Source organism: Microtus ochrogaster, linkage group LG5 (genome assembly GCF_000317375.1).
Source record: "Microtus ochrogaster isolate Prairie Vole_2 linkage group LG5, MicOch1.0, whole genome shotgun sequence".
NCBI lineage: Eukaryota > Metazoa > Chordata > Mammalia > Rodentia > Cricetidae > Microtus > Microtus ochrogaster.
Window position 1 is genome coordinate 17,629,797 of NC_022031.1, and position 12,093 is coordinate 17,641,889.

The 12,093-nt window shown below is 46.2% G+C and overlaps 1 protein-coding gene across 4 annotated transcripts in view; it reads right to left on the bottom strand.

Annotated features, from left to right (window-relative positions):
- Nucleotides 1–437: 437 nt before the first annotated feature.
- The window catches only part of Adhfe1 (alcohol dehydrogenase, iron containing 1), a 33,761-nt gene continuing 22,105 nt past the window's right edge, over nt 438–12,093 (bottom strand). For 3 of the 4 annotated variants that reach the window (XM_026786629.1, XM_026786630.1, XM_026786631.1), the window contains exons 13-14: nt 9,280–9,437; nt 440–1,137 (exon numbers count right to left, since the gene is read on the bottom strand). In XM_026786629.1, the coding sequence (XP_026642430.1) occupies nt 1,054–1,137; nt 9,280–9,437 (242 nt within the window). In that variant the 3' untranslated portion in view covers nt 440–1,053. Of the gene's footprint in view, nt 1,138–9,279; nt 9,438–12,093 lie in introns of all 4 variants that reach the window. The other variant, XM_005361895.3, reaches the window with a different exon arrangement.

The window sequence follows — 12,093 nt, forward strand, 5'->3', positions numbered from 1 at the left end:
GTGTGTGTGTGTGTGCACGTGTGTGTGTGCACGTGTGTGTATATGTGTCATGTGCTAAGCTTGCACTCTACCACTGAGTTATACCCTTAGCCCCTCCTTCTCTTTGTGTGATGTATGTGGATGCACATGTGTGTAGCCGCTCACTGTACATGTGTATATTTGCACGTGGAAGACCAAGGTTGACACTGGGTGCCTTTGTTTTGCTCTCCACCCCATTTTTTGAGACAGGGTCCCTTAGTGAACGGGGACTGGCTCGACAGTGGGCCCGGGCATTGGCTCATCTCCACCTGCCACCTGAGTTGTACGAAGCTGTGACTGCCAGTTACCTGGATGCTGGGGAGTGGAGATTTAAACCCAAGAGCTGTAAAAACTGAAAGCATAAAACACTAAGTCCACGTTTTCTCATGATTTTCTATAGCCCCAATTTTATTTTTCCAATGGTATCTTTTAATATTATGGTGCTTATCTTTTTTTCTTTATATAGACACACTTATATATAGTTGAAAAGGTAAGTCAAACTATACTAATATATAATTTTTGCCACTTATTTACTGCCAACATCTTTTATGAAACAGACACATATTTCCAAGAGATTTATTTCATCTTTATTAATAATACCATAGTCTTCTGCTATTTACCATATTAGTATGTATAAATGAATGTTTAGATTGCTTTAATTTTTATTACCCAAAAAAGTACTATCAGAGACATCCTTGTCATTTTTTTCTGTTGCACACTAATGTTAGTTTTTTTCAGAATAAATTTCTAGACATGCAGTGTCTGGACATAGGATATTTGTATGTTTGATAGACAGTTTCTGTCCATTTGGTACATGGACTGAGAGTCAGTGTGTTCAGCAGGGTTTGGTTTAGGAACACTGACCCCTGGGGTGTGGCCCATGGGTTTTACATAATCCACGGAGTCCCCTGAAGGATAAAGTCACATCACATTCAAACCAGCAGCAGGTGGATTAAGTGTGGAGATAACGGCAGAGGCGAGCCTGGCCCACTTCTGCTATCTGTTCACATGGTGATCATTTCACTGACGCGGTAATTAGTACAGTTTCATTGATGCTTCAAACAAGGCAGACAAGTCCTCTTCTGACTGGGCACGAGGCGCAAGCTTGGTGACCCTTTCCTGAGACAGCAAACAAAAGGAGTCATCTGGGGCTTGGAAGTGACAGTGGCAATGCTATGTGCTCATGGAAATTAGTTTGGTCATTAGAGACAATGACTAGATATTTTAAATATCCTATAGAAACAGCTTGGTGTAATCCAGCACTTGAGAGGCAGCAGCAGGGAGTCATGAATTTAAGGCCAGCCTGAGCTACATAGAAAGCGCCTGGCTAAAAACAAAATAAAAGCAAACAAACAAACGATGATCAAAGAAACTCCCCACCCCAGGTCCCAAGCCGTATTCCTCGAATGGTTTGGGCTAATTCCCTGGTCAGGTTTCTCAAGAACTACTTCTTTCTCATAAGGCTTTGGAAAGCCTTCTGCTCAAATGTACAGAAATAAACCATCCTGCCTACTGATCGGACCGGACCTGCCAATGGCTTCTGCCAGCTGTCCCCAGACAGACAGTCTTGTCCCTGGTACCAGCAGTGCTGCTAAGAAAAATGTAACTGCTGGTCCTCGACTGAAGACCACTTCCTTCACACACCCAAAAGTACTTTCTGTAGAAGCGACCCTTTAGGCTATGCGCAACAAGGAATCTATTTTCCCCCTTATTAACCAAAGTTTCATATTTACTTTTCCCAGTCAGTTTAGTGGTTTACTTCATTTCTCTAGTGGTCATTACAGGTGGAGTTGGTGATGCCAACAGCCTATGGCTATATGTTCTAGTGGCTCCAGGATCCTTCTGGGACAAGGACTAACCAAAGATGGCTATCTGCTACCCAGATGAAATGAACACACACTACATCACACAGGCCCCATCGTCATGGGCCTTTGGCTCTATTTTTCTGGTGATAAGCAGGTGTTTGGATGTATAACCCGCTAGCAGGCAAGCACAGGGGGGAACAAAGGCCTGGCTGTGTTTAGTGCTCTGATCTGGTACCCAACACAGTGCTCAACATACAGCAAATGTATTGCCAACAGTTAGTTGCTGAGTTAATGAAGAAGGTGGGAAGAGGAGATACTGGCATCTATCTACCAGGCACCCACATACAAGGCAGACTGCAGACTCTGCCCAGCTCTCCTATCTTCCTCAGTTCAGAAACGACACTCAGTGAGTAGTAGTTCAGACAAGGAAAAATCTCAGGATACATTTGTGTGCAGGATCCCTTGATCCAAGTCTGTTGGACCCACCTTCAAGATGGATCACATCTGACACCCCAGTCCTCCCACCACCACCCTGGACCTGCGATGGGATGTTTCCATTTTTGCTCCACTATCGCCCCCTAGAGGCTATTCTCTTGACAGTAGCCAGCTCTCCTTTTGCCTCAGCAGTGACCTGGGTTTACAAGTTCTGGATAAATGTCCCTTTGGGATCAGAACAAAATCATGGGGTGGCCATGCAGCTCAGCTGGTAGAGTGCTGGCCTAGCAGGCGAGAACCCCCAGATTCTGTCTCCAGCACAACAAAAACTAGGTATGGTGGCTCCCACTGCTACTTCGAAACTCAGGAGATAAGAGGCAGGTGTGTTAGAAATTCAAGGCCACCCTCAGTTACCCATCAAATCTGAGACCATCTTGGCTTACATGAGATACAGTCTCAGAAAAAAGAATTCATGACGTGTGATGCCTCCTCAGTCTGGCTCTGCCCTTCCACCTTCCCTCTCTCATTGGCTCATCCTCCCCTACTGCCCCCCCCACTTTTTCCCTGCCCCCACTGGCTCCCTCCCTCCCGCTCCACTGGCTCACTCACCACCATTGTCTCGTCCCCCCTCTCTATCCCTCCCCACTGACTCCGCCCCCCCCCCAACACACACTGGCTCACTTACCCTATTTGTTTGCTTGAGACAGGCTCTTACGTAGCTCAGACGCCTTTAAAGTCCCTCTTTAGTAGAGGCCTGTACTACTGATCCTTCTGCCCCTACTTCCCAAGCGCTGGGATTACAGGTGTGCACCACCACACCCAGATCCACCATCCTGTTTACATCCCAGCCTTCTCCACATCCCTTCTTTCCCTAGCTGCCATGCCACGAAAGACTCTTGACTGCCCTCGCTGGAGTCCCCGCCACACGGTCCACATGGGATTTCTCTCTATCTCATTACTTAGGCATTCCATCCCACCAGGGATCATCGTCTGGAAGTTCTTATATCTCAGGAGAAGGGAGGCGAGCTCCAGGCATAAGCCCTAAAACCCCTGAAAGAAAACAAAACAAAACAAAACAAAACAAAAAACCCTGAAAGAACACATCGTGGGAAATCCTGATGACACCAGGCTTGGCGTTTGATTCCATGGATGTGACAGCAAAGACGCAGCAGACAGAAGAGAAAATAGAAACCTGGAATGGACTAGATCAAAATATACGACTTCTGTATACCAAAAGACAGTAGCAAGACAACGAAATGACGACTCCCAAAATGGATAAATGCAAACAGTATATGTGATATATTAATGTCCAGAATATAAAAACTATTCTTATAGTTCAACAGCAAAACACTAAAGGGAGCAACCCAAAAATCAGCCAAAGTCTTGAATAGATATTTCTCCAAAGAATAACACATAAATAGCCAATATGCCCAGGACAAGATGATCAGTGTTCTTAGCCTTTAGGGTGTGCAAATCTAATTCTCGCCAAGGCACCGCTGCGCACCACTGGGCAATCATAAAAACACTGGAAACTAACGAGTGCTGGAGAAGATGAAGAGAGCTGGAGCCCTTTGTGTTCTTAATAGAAACGTAAATGGTGAGGCGCTACGGAATAGTTTCCCCGTGCACCAGGAAGCTAAAAACTGGACTGAAATTGGTAGCACCTGCTAGAAACCTCCGCACTCGGGAAGTGAAAGCGGGGATGATCAAGGCCAGCCTGGGTACCTAGTGAGATCCTGTCTCAAACAAACACCAATAAAATTACCATAGGAACAAACTGTATACTCATGGATACCTACTCCAAAAAACTGAAAGCAGGGATGCAAACGTAGGTGGTGGTTTGAATAAAAATGGCCTGTGTAGGCTCAGAGGGAGTGGCACTATTAGGAGGTGTGACTTTGTTGGAGGAGGTATGTTACCAGGGTGCAGGCTTTGAGATCTCAGACGCTCAAGCCAGACCTTTGCATCCAGATGTAGAACTCTCTGCTCCCTCTCCAACACCATGTCTGCCCATGTGCCACCATGTTCCCCGCCGTAACAATAGTGGACTGAACCTCTGAAACTGTAAGCCTGCCCCAGCTAAATGCTTTCCTTTATAAGAGTTGCCATGATCATGGTGTCTCTTTACAGCAACAAAACCCTAAGATAATATGCTTGTATTACCAGTGTTCAAAACAGTCAGAAGGTGGAAACAACCCAAGGGCCCAATACCGGCATGGAATGGTATATCCACAAGATATGGTATATCCACACAAGGAAATATTACTCATCCATAAACAGGAACAGAATTCTGACACATGCTACATTGGTCAACACATTAAGGTAAAATAAACCAGTCACAGAAAGACTGACAGTGTATGATTTCATGTATATGAGGTGCCTAACCTAAGCACTTTCGGAGACGGGAAAAAGATCTTAGGTTGCTAGGGGCTGTGAGAAAGGCAATAGGTCAGTTGTTCAGTGGATAGAGAGCTACTTGGGATGTTAAAAAAAGATCTGCAGTGGAAAGTGTTTTTTGTATAGCACTGTGGATATATTAAATACCATTGAACTATACACATAAAAGCTATTAAAAATAAATTAATGTTAATTTACTATAATTAAAAATAAAAATGAGAAAGGAGGATGGATGACATCTTAGAGAAAGTGGGAAGAAATGCTGTTGACTATGAATGAGACAAAGGCAAAATTTTTATATTCTAGCAGATCTTATTAATAGTTATTTATCAATCTATCATTTATCCTTCTCTATCCTATCTATCTATCTATCTATCTATCTATCTACCTATCTATCCATCTACTTGAATCTTTACCACCTATACCTATTTGCAATCAATCACCTATTTATTTATAATCAATGTACCTATCACCTGCAAATAATCTATCTGCTTGCCTGTCTACCCATCTATCTGTCTGTTTGTCTGTCTGTCTAGTTTCTGGCAGGATAAAGAGCTGGCTTTCAGTTTGTGCTATGGCCAGAGACGATGGTGATGATGGCAACGGTTTCCACAACATTTTGTTATAACAAGGAAGAGTCCTCTGATGAGCTCAGAGTCTTTTGCCGGGACCTGTTCCTCTCTGGGGAGGCGGTTCTGGACTCTCAGGAGTGGCTTAACCACGCCTCTGCTAGCTCTCTCTTCACACTGCCAGCCCCAGTGATCGGGCAAATATGGCGAGAGACAAAGTGTTTGATCCTATGCCATATACAAGTCAAATGGCTTCAGAATGAAGATGCGTTGAGCAACGTGCTATTATTTACAGACACGAAGGCCAAAGAACAACTGACTAACCCGGGCACTGAAATGAAGATCCACTTTCAGCACGTTCATACGATGACACCATTTCAGCTGGTCTGTCTACCGAGAGTGGGAAGGCTCGCTCGGGCAGCCGCTGCTCCCCAGTAACGGAATGTTTTGGCTTGAAATGCCAATGTTTCTTTCCGGAGGCTTCAGAAATCAAATTCCGAAGATGAATTTGCTCTTGCCCATCCCCTCTGCAGCTGGGCCATGCAGCTGGAAGCCTCTGCATGCAGGGCTGCCATTCGCTGCCACTAGCACAGGCTGTGTGTTTGGTTAAGAAAAAACGGGCCTGCTCGCTCTTTCTAGAAAAGACTGACCCCTGGCTGATGAACATAAAAGAGTCTTTTATCACACACGGACTCTATAAAACAAACTTTCTGGCAAGACTCCTTGCAGGGATCAGTACATCATACTTCCTTAAATCTGGTGGATATTAATGAGTGAAGACTGGTCCTCTGTACGTGTAGAATTCTGAGGTTGCCATGGCATTCCTGTAAGACACTCACTGCTGCCAAAAAACAAAACGAAACCCCCACAGCACTGCTTCATCTGCAGGTTATTTCTGTTCTAGTGAGGGCTCTCTATGGCTGTGATAAAACAGTGACCAAAACCAACTCAGGGGAGGAAGGGGCTGATTTCACCGAACAGCTCCCCAGTTCACAGTCGAACAGGGGAGCCAGGGCAGGGACTCAAGGCAGGAACCTGGAGGCAGGAGCTGAAGCAGTGACCGCAGAGGAACGCTGTTTTCTGGCTTGCATTCATGCTGCCCAAACCAATAGCATGTGGGAGACTCTTAGGCATTCTCAAGTTTGGCTATCAGCTTGAGATGCAGCCTCCCCCACCCACCACCACCACAGCTTCTGTGTGCTGACCCCGCCCCCCCAGGAACTAGTCCTCAGGCGATCTCTCAGGGACAGCCCATTCTTCAGCCCCAGCTGACCAGAATCAATTATCTCAGTAAAGCAAAGGTTTCATTTCAGTGGTGCCGGTCTACTGTTAATCACAGCTGACCAGAAACCACGGATTCTTAATTCAAAATACCAACCAAATGGCCCAATACTCTTTGAGGGGCTCTCAGTCTTCCCAGGCCTCCGACATCGGTGCCTCTTTAACATTGCTTTCTCCCAGGCTCCCGTAACAGCTTCTTAAACTCTGACCAAACAGCTTCTTAAACTCTGACCACCCGGTGGTCTTTTCAAGTCCAAACCTCCCAAATCCTTCCATAATTCTCCCATAACAATATGGTCATGCCCATCACGACAATACCACACTCTCTGGTACTGATTTCTGGTTTTCGTTGCTGTGATGAACACCACAACCAAAAGCAACTTGGGGGAGGAAAGGGTTTGTTTGGTTTCTCGGTTTATAGTTTATCATCAAGAGAAGTCAAGGTGGAAGCTGAAGTGGAGAACAGTGGAGCGCTGCCAACTGGCCTGCTCTAGGGGGGCTTGTTCGGCTTTCTTTATTATATACAATGGGGACCACCTGCTCAGGGATAGCGCCACTCCCAGTGGGATGGGCCCCCACATCATCAAAAACATGAGCCCTTCAGACAGGAGCACAGGTCACTCTGATGGAGACCATTCTTCAGTTGGGATTTCCCCTTCCATGGGAATTCAAGTTTGATAAAGTTACAAAAACTAACCAGCATAATAATTCTTGGAAGTAAACAAATTCATATTCTTTTATTTTTTCTAAAATTATATTATTATTTATTACGTGTATATGTGGGCACCATGGCACGTGGTGGTCAGAGGACAACTTGTGGCATTCAGCTCCCTCTACCATCCTAGGAGCTGACTCAGGAGGTCACTCAAGTTTAGCAGCAAGCACCTTTACCTGCTGAATCACCTCACTGGCCCTAAAAAGTTGTATCTGTGGCGCTGGCAAGATGGCTCAGAGGATAAGAGCACTGGCTGCTCTTCCAGAGGTCTTGAGTTCAATTCCCAGCAACCACATGGTGGCTCACAGCCATCTGTAATGAGATCTGGTGCCCTCTTCTGGCCTGCAGGGATACATGCAGGCAGAATATTGTATAGATAATAAATAAATAAATCGTGAACATAGTCCTGGGATAAACAGAAAAGACAGCAACCCTGAGATAATGCTAGGAAGCCAGAAGTCACACTGAAACCATGGTGGCCCCTAGGTCTGTGGAATTCCTGAACACGTTTTCATGGCTGTCTTTGTTTTACTCAGTCTTAGGAAATACCTAGCTATAGTTACCACCACCAAGCCACTCACTCACCCAGACAGAGGCTTTAGAGGAGAAGCTGCAGGTAGGAGTTCGTTGGACATGTCTACCGGGCTGGGTGTAGCTGAGGACGGAGAAACAAAGCGGAGCCTTGCTCTCATCAGTTGTAGGCTTGGCTAGCATAGCTACAACGGCCTTACAATGTCTTACATTGTGGCTCAACAGGTTAGAGCGATGGATCTGTAGGTTGGCTCAGCACCTATGCTGTATCTCAAGACATTTGTGTTTCTCACTCGTTTACATGGTTAGGTGCAACTGGATCCACTGGGTTTGAAGCTAAGTCAGGGAAACCAGTGGCCCATGGGCAATCTCTCACCAGTATGCTGAGAAGTCAAGAAAGTGGGGGCAAGGAGCACCCAGTTGACTTTTCTTCAAAGTCTACCCACACAGGAATCTAAATTTATACCTAATGGTAATAATTGTAGGTAAAGGATGTTCATCCAATTAGATGGGACGTGTTTCCCGTTTACCGAGGTTCCCTGCATTCTGTTGCCTCAAATTGCTTTGTTCATCATTTCTGTGGGCATAGGAACTGTGAGCTCAAACTATCCTAACATCTTCTATGAATGACGTTCTCTATAGTCTGGATGGTGATGGGCTGGGGAAGATGGGGCTGGTTTGAGTCCTTGCTTTCCTGGAGTGGATGTGGAAAAGGCACCGCTGCTTGTGGTCAGTAGGCTGCTGCATGCATAGATAGATATCCTAGCTGTTGGCTGCCCAGAGCCAGGGAGGGACCTGTGAATGCTGAGCACTGGACAAAAGAGCCCCATGGTGATCCCTGCTTTTCCGTATTGACTGGGAGGACTCAGGGAGTGGCTGGGTGTGGTAAGCAAGGTATAGTCCATGGACTCAGTGCTCATGGGTCTGAGTGAGGATCTTGGTCCATTACAACCTGGAGTACTAGCTCCAGAGAGGTCAAAATAGAGATCACATCTTCATGTGGTTCTCGGGAGAGGGAGCTTTATATCGGTAATGATTCGACTTTATAAACATGAATAATTTAGTTTATATTCTTTAGCAACGTTTAAATAAATGAAATAAGGTATAGAGGGACACAGATGTGTATGAAATAAACAATTTACCCGAATGACTCAAATGCAAACTTGCAATAATTCCAACTTAAGAGCTAAGCTTGCATTCTATGGAACAGTAGGGATCTGTGGTGATTTATCCTGGAAAATAACACCGGCGGTCCTTTTGGGATAGCTTTGCCCCGTTTTATGGGGAACTCCCGAAACTGCATAAGTGTGGGAGGGAGAGGGGTTTCCATAGATCAAGTCAGTTTGGCAGTTTGCATCCTGGGTTTTCATAAAGGATCCTTTCAGTTTACCACATGAAGGAACACACAGGCGCAGGGAGGGGCCAGGCTACTTTAGCACTACGGGTTCTCGAGCGGCTGTGGGGGCGTTGCAAGGTTCCCCTCCAGCTCTGTGCTCAGCAGACATGAAGGCTACATTGTGCATCTTACCTGGGGCAGTGTCCCTTTCACCAAGGAAGGGATGTCATCCTTGGAGTAGCCAAGGGCACTGAGACCATCATCAACATTTAGGTCAAACAGGAATTGTCGGAGGGTATCTGCCAACACAGGCCCAGCGTCTTGGGTCCTGGCGGTGCGGGTGTCAGCTCCTAGGAGAGAAGCACAGACCATGGGAAGGGAGGGAAGCAGCTTCCGGGTTCATCTCAGTCACAGTATCAGCTGAATATGTCAACTGTCCCCAGGGCCACCTCCAAACACCGAGGTCCAGGGCTCTGCTAGGCTTCCCTGAGATGTCTCTGTGGTTAGTGGTCAAGCCCACATTGCCAAGACCAGACTGAGGAGCCAACTGCTCTTTAGACGAGCTGCCTGGGGTTCTCAGCTCTCACAGTTTTCAGGGGACTTCGGATTCCTCCCTGTCCACTCTGTGTGGCAGGGGAGCAGAGTGACTGAGCCAGGGAAGGAGATACCTAAGAGAGGACAGGAAAGACAGCTGGTGCTAGGACGTGGGGGTTGCGCATGTGTAGGGGGGCACAGCTTATACGACTCTCAGGATTTGGTATTGACTGACCCCTAGAGGTGTGTGTGTGTGTGTGTGTGTGTGTGTGTGTTCAATGTCTTCTAGCAGCAACAGAAGACACAAGGCTTTTGCAAATAGCTTGAGGCAAGGACAGAGAGCTACAAATGCCACACATTGACCACAGAAAAGGAAAGAAAAATATGATGACAAAACTGTTATGTGTGACTGAGAAAGAAGAAGTTTCTGCTTTATACCTAAAAATGTGATTTTTTATTTTTTATTTTATTTTATTATTATTATTATTATTTTGTCTATGTTGCTAAAGGATAGGGGATGTTCCTCTTAGAAAATGTCTCAGTGCCAGTCATGCACATGAAGACTCGGAAAATGGCGCTTCCCGTGAAGATAACGACGTGAAGAAGGTTGCCAAGGTTTGGAGATTTAATTTTAAGAATAGAAGCTTAATGATTCCTAGCGCAAACAATAACAGAGATGTCAGTGCAGCAGAGATCTGTTCTTAGGCAGGGACGTGTGAAACTTCCCAAGGGAAAGATGCAGGTTTCCCGCCCCTTGCTTAGCACCCGCCCTGCTGCCTGTCTATCTAAGTGGAACACCTGCGCAGCCCACAAGGCTAGCATTCAGCAAACGAGGGTAGCATCGGTCGATGCATAAACGAAATGCCAGCAAAAGTGCTCCTCATTGTGGCACACTGTAAGTCAGATTTCAGGCTCCTCCTTCTGTGAGGGTCAGCGGCGGCTTTAGTTCCAGGAAAAGGTAAACAGAACCAGATACAGGGCCAGATGGAGAGCCACACTATGAAAGGTAACCCAGGCCTGGCAAGATCCATCTGCAAAACCCAGCAGCAGCTGAGAGCGGATTAGGTGGGAGGCGTGACACAGGATATGGGGTTACGGGTTTATGATCCTGGGATAGCCGCCACCAAACACGCTGCACAGACTTCTGTGCTTTCCTGTGAAGCACTTTTTAGGGGAAAAGAAGGTGAAATGAAAGAAAATGAACTGGTCTAGCTAAGAAAAAAAAACATAAGATTTTGTAGGGAATTAACATATTTAACTGGCAATATGGGCTAATACTAAAATTCCTAAGCAGTTAGAAGAACTCCTGTGTTTGTCTCCCAGTTTCGTTTAACTGACTCTGCCTTCTCCTGATGTCTGTGCTGCCCTGAAAGTTCACTGAGGTTCCCCATCTACAGCAGATCTAGCCTACAGTTTGGACTCCCCCCCCCCAGCTTTAATTTTTACCATTCTCGTATTTACAAAGGTCACAGCCATATCCCAGCACGGGTGCACATTTTCCCCCCTAAAGGGAAAAGGGCTACAGGCCCCTTGTAAATCTGCCAATGTGCTCACACAGGACACACTGCAAACTGAAGCCTGGTTTTGGCTCCAAGTCCTGGGTTTCTGACATTAGCATTCCCGGCACAGCACCTGGAGCTGTGGGGCACACAAAGGGCTGGTGTGAGAGGGAGGGCCAGGGCAGTGGCCCTGTGGGAGGAGGATGTCTGCGGTCGCTCCTGCCTCCTCGGGGATCATCTTTCCAACGGCTCAAGCTACAGGGGCATAATGAAGAATTGAGTTTTCGTTACAGCCTTTCTCTTTCCGCCCACCCTAAACATAAGTAAGGGAATAAGATGTTCTACAAGTTAATCAAGTTCTCCAAGTCACCTAAAAAGACTCCTTGTTTCAGAAAAATACCAAGATTTTTTTTTTCCTCCTACTACGGCTAAACAGAATATAATTCTATCTCTATAAGAGTCAAAACACCCAGTGGGCATCTTACTAGAGCGATTACTTATTCAACAGTATGGCAAATAGGTTGCTCATTTGAAAGTGCTTTTGTTCCTTGTTTAGCTTCTCTGGGATTGGGGGTTCCTGCTGCCTCCTTGATTTGTTTTATCAGTGATTCGGCATAGCAAAAGTCTATGAAGTCATTACTTTGCGTGCCTTCTCTGGAGGTGAAAGCTGAGCAAGTAGCATCAGTATAGATTCCATTTCATTACAGATCCTAAGAAGCATAAAATTATGGTATTTAAAATGCTGCGCAGGGCTTGGGGTGGGAGTGGTGGGGTGGGCGTAAGGGGAGATGGGGAGAGAGAAGTGAGAAGGGGAGGATGGGGAGAGCTTGGGGGAATGGGACAGTTGGGATGGAGGAAGAGTGGATATATGGGAGCAGGGAAGTATATATCTTAATTAAGGGAGCCATTTTAGGGATGGCAAGAGACTTGACTCTAGATGGGTTCCCAGGTGTCCAAGGAGATGTCCCCAGCT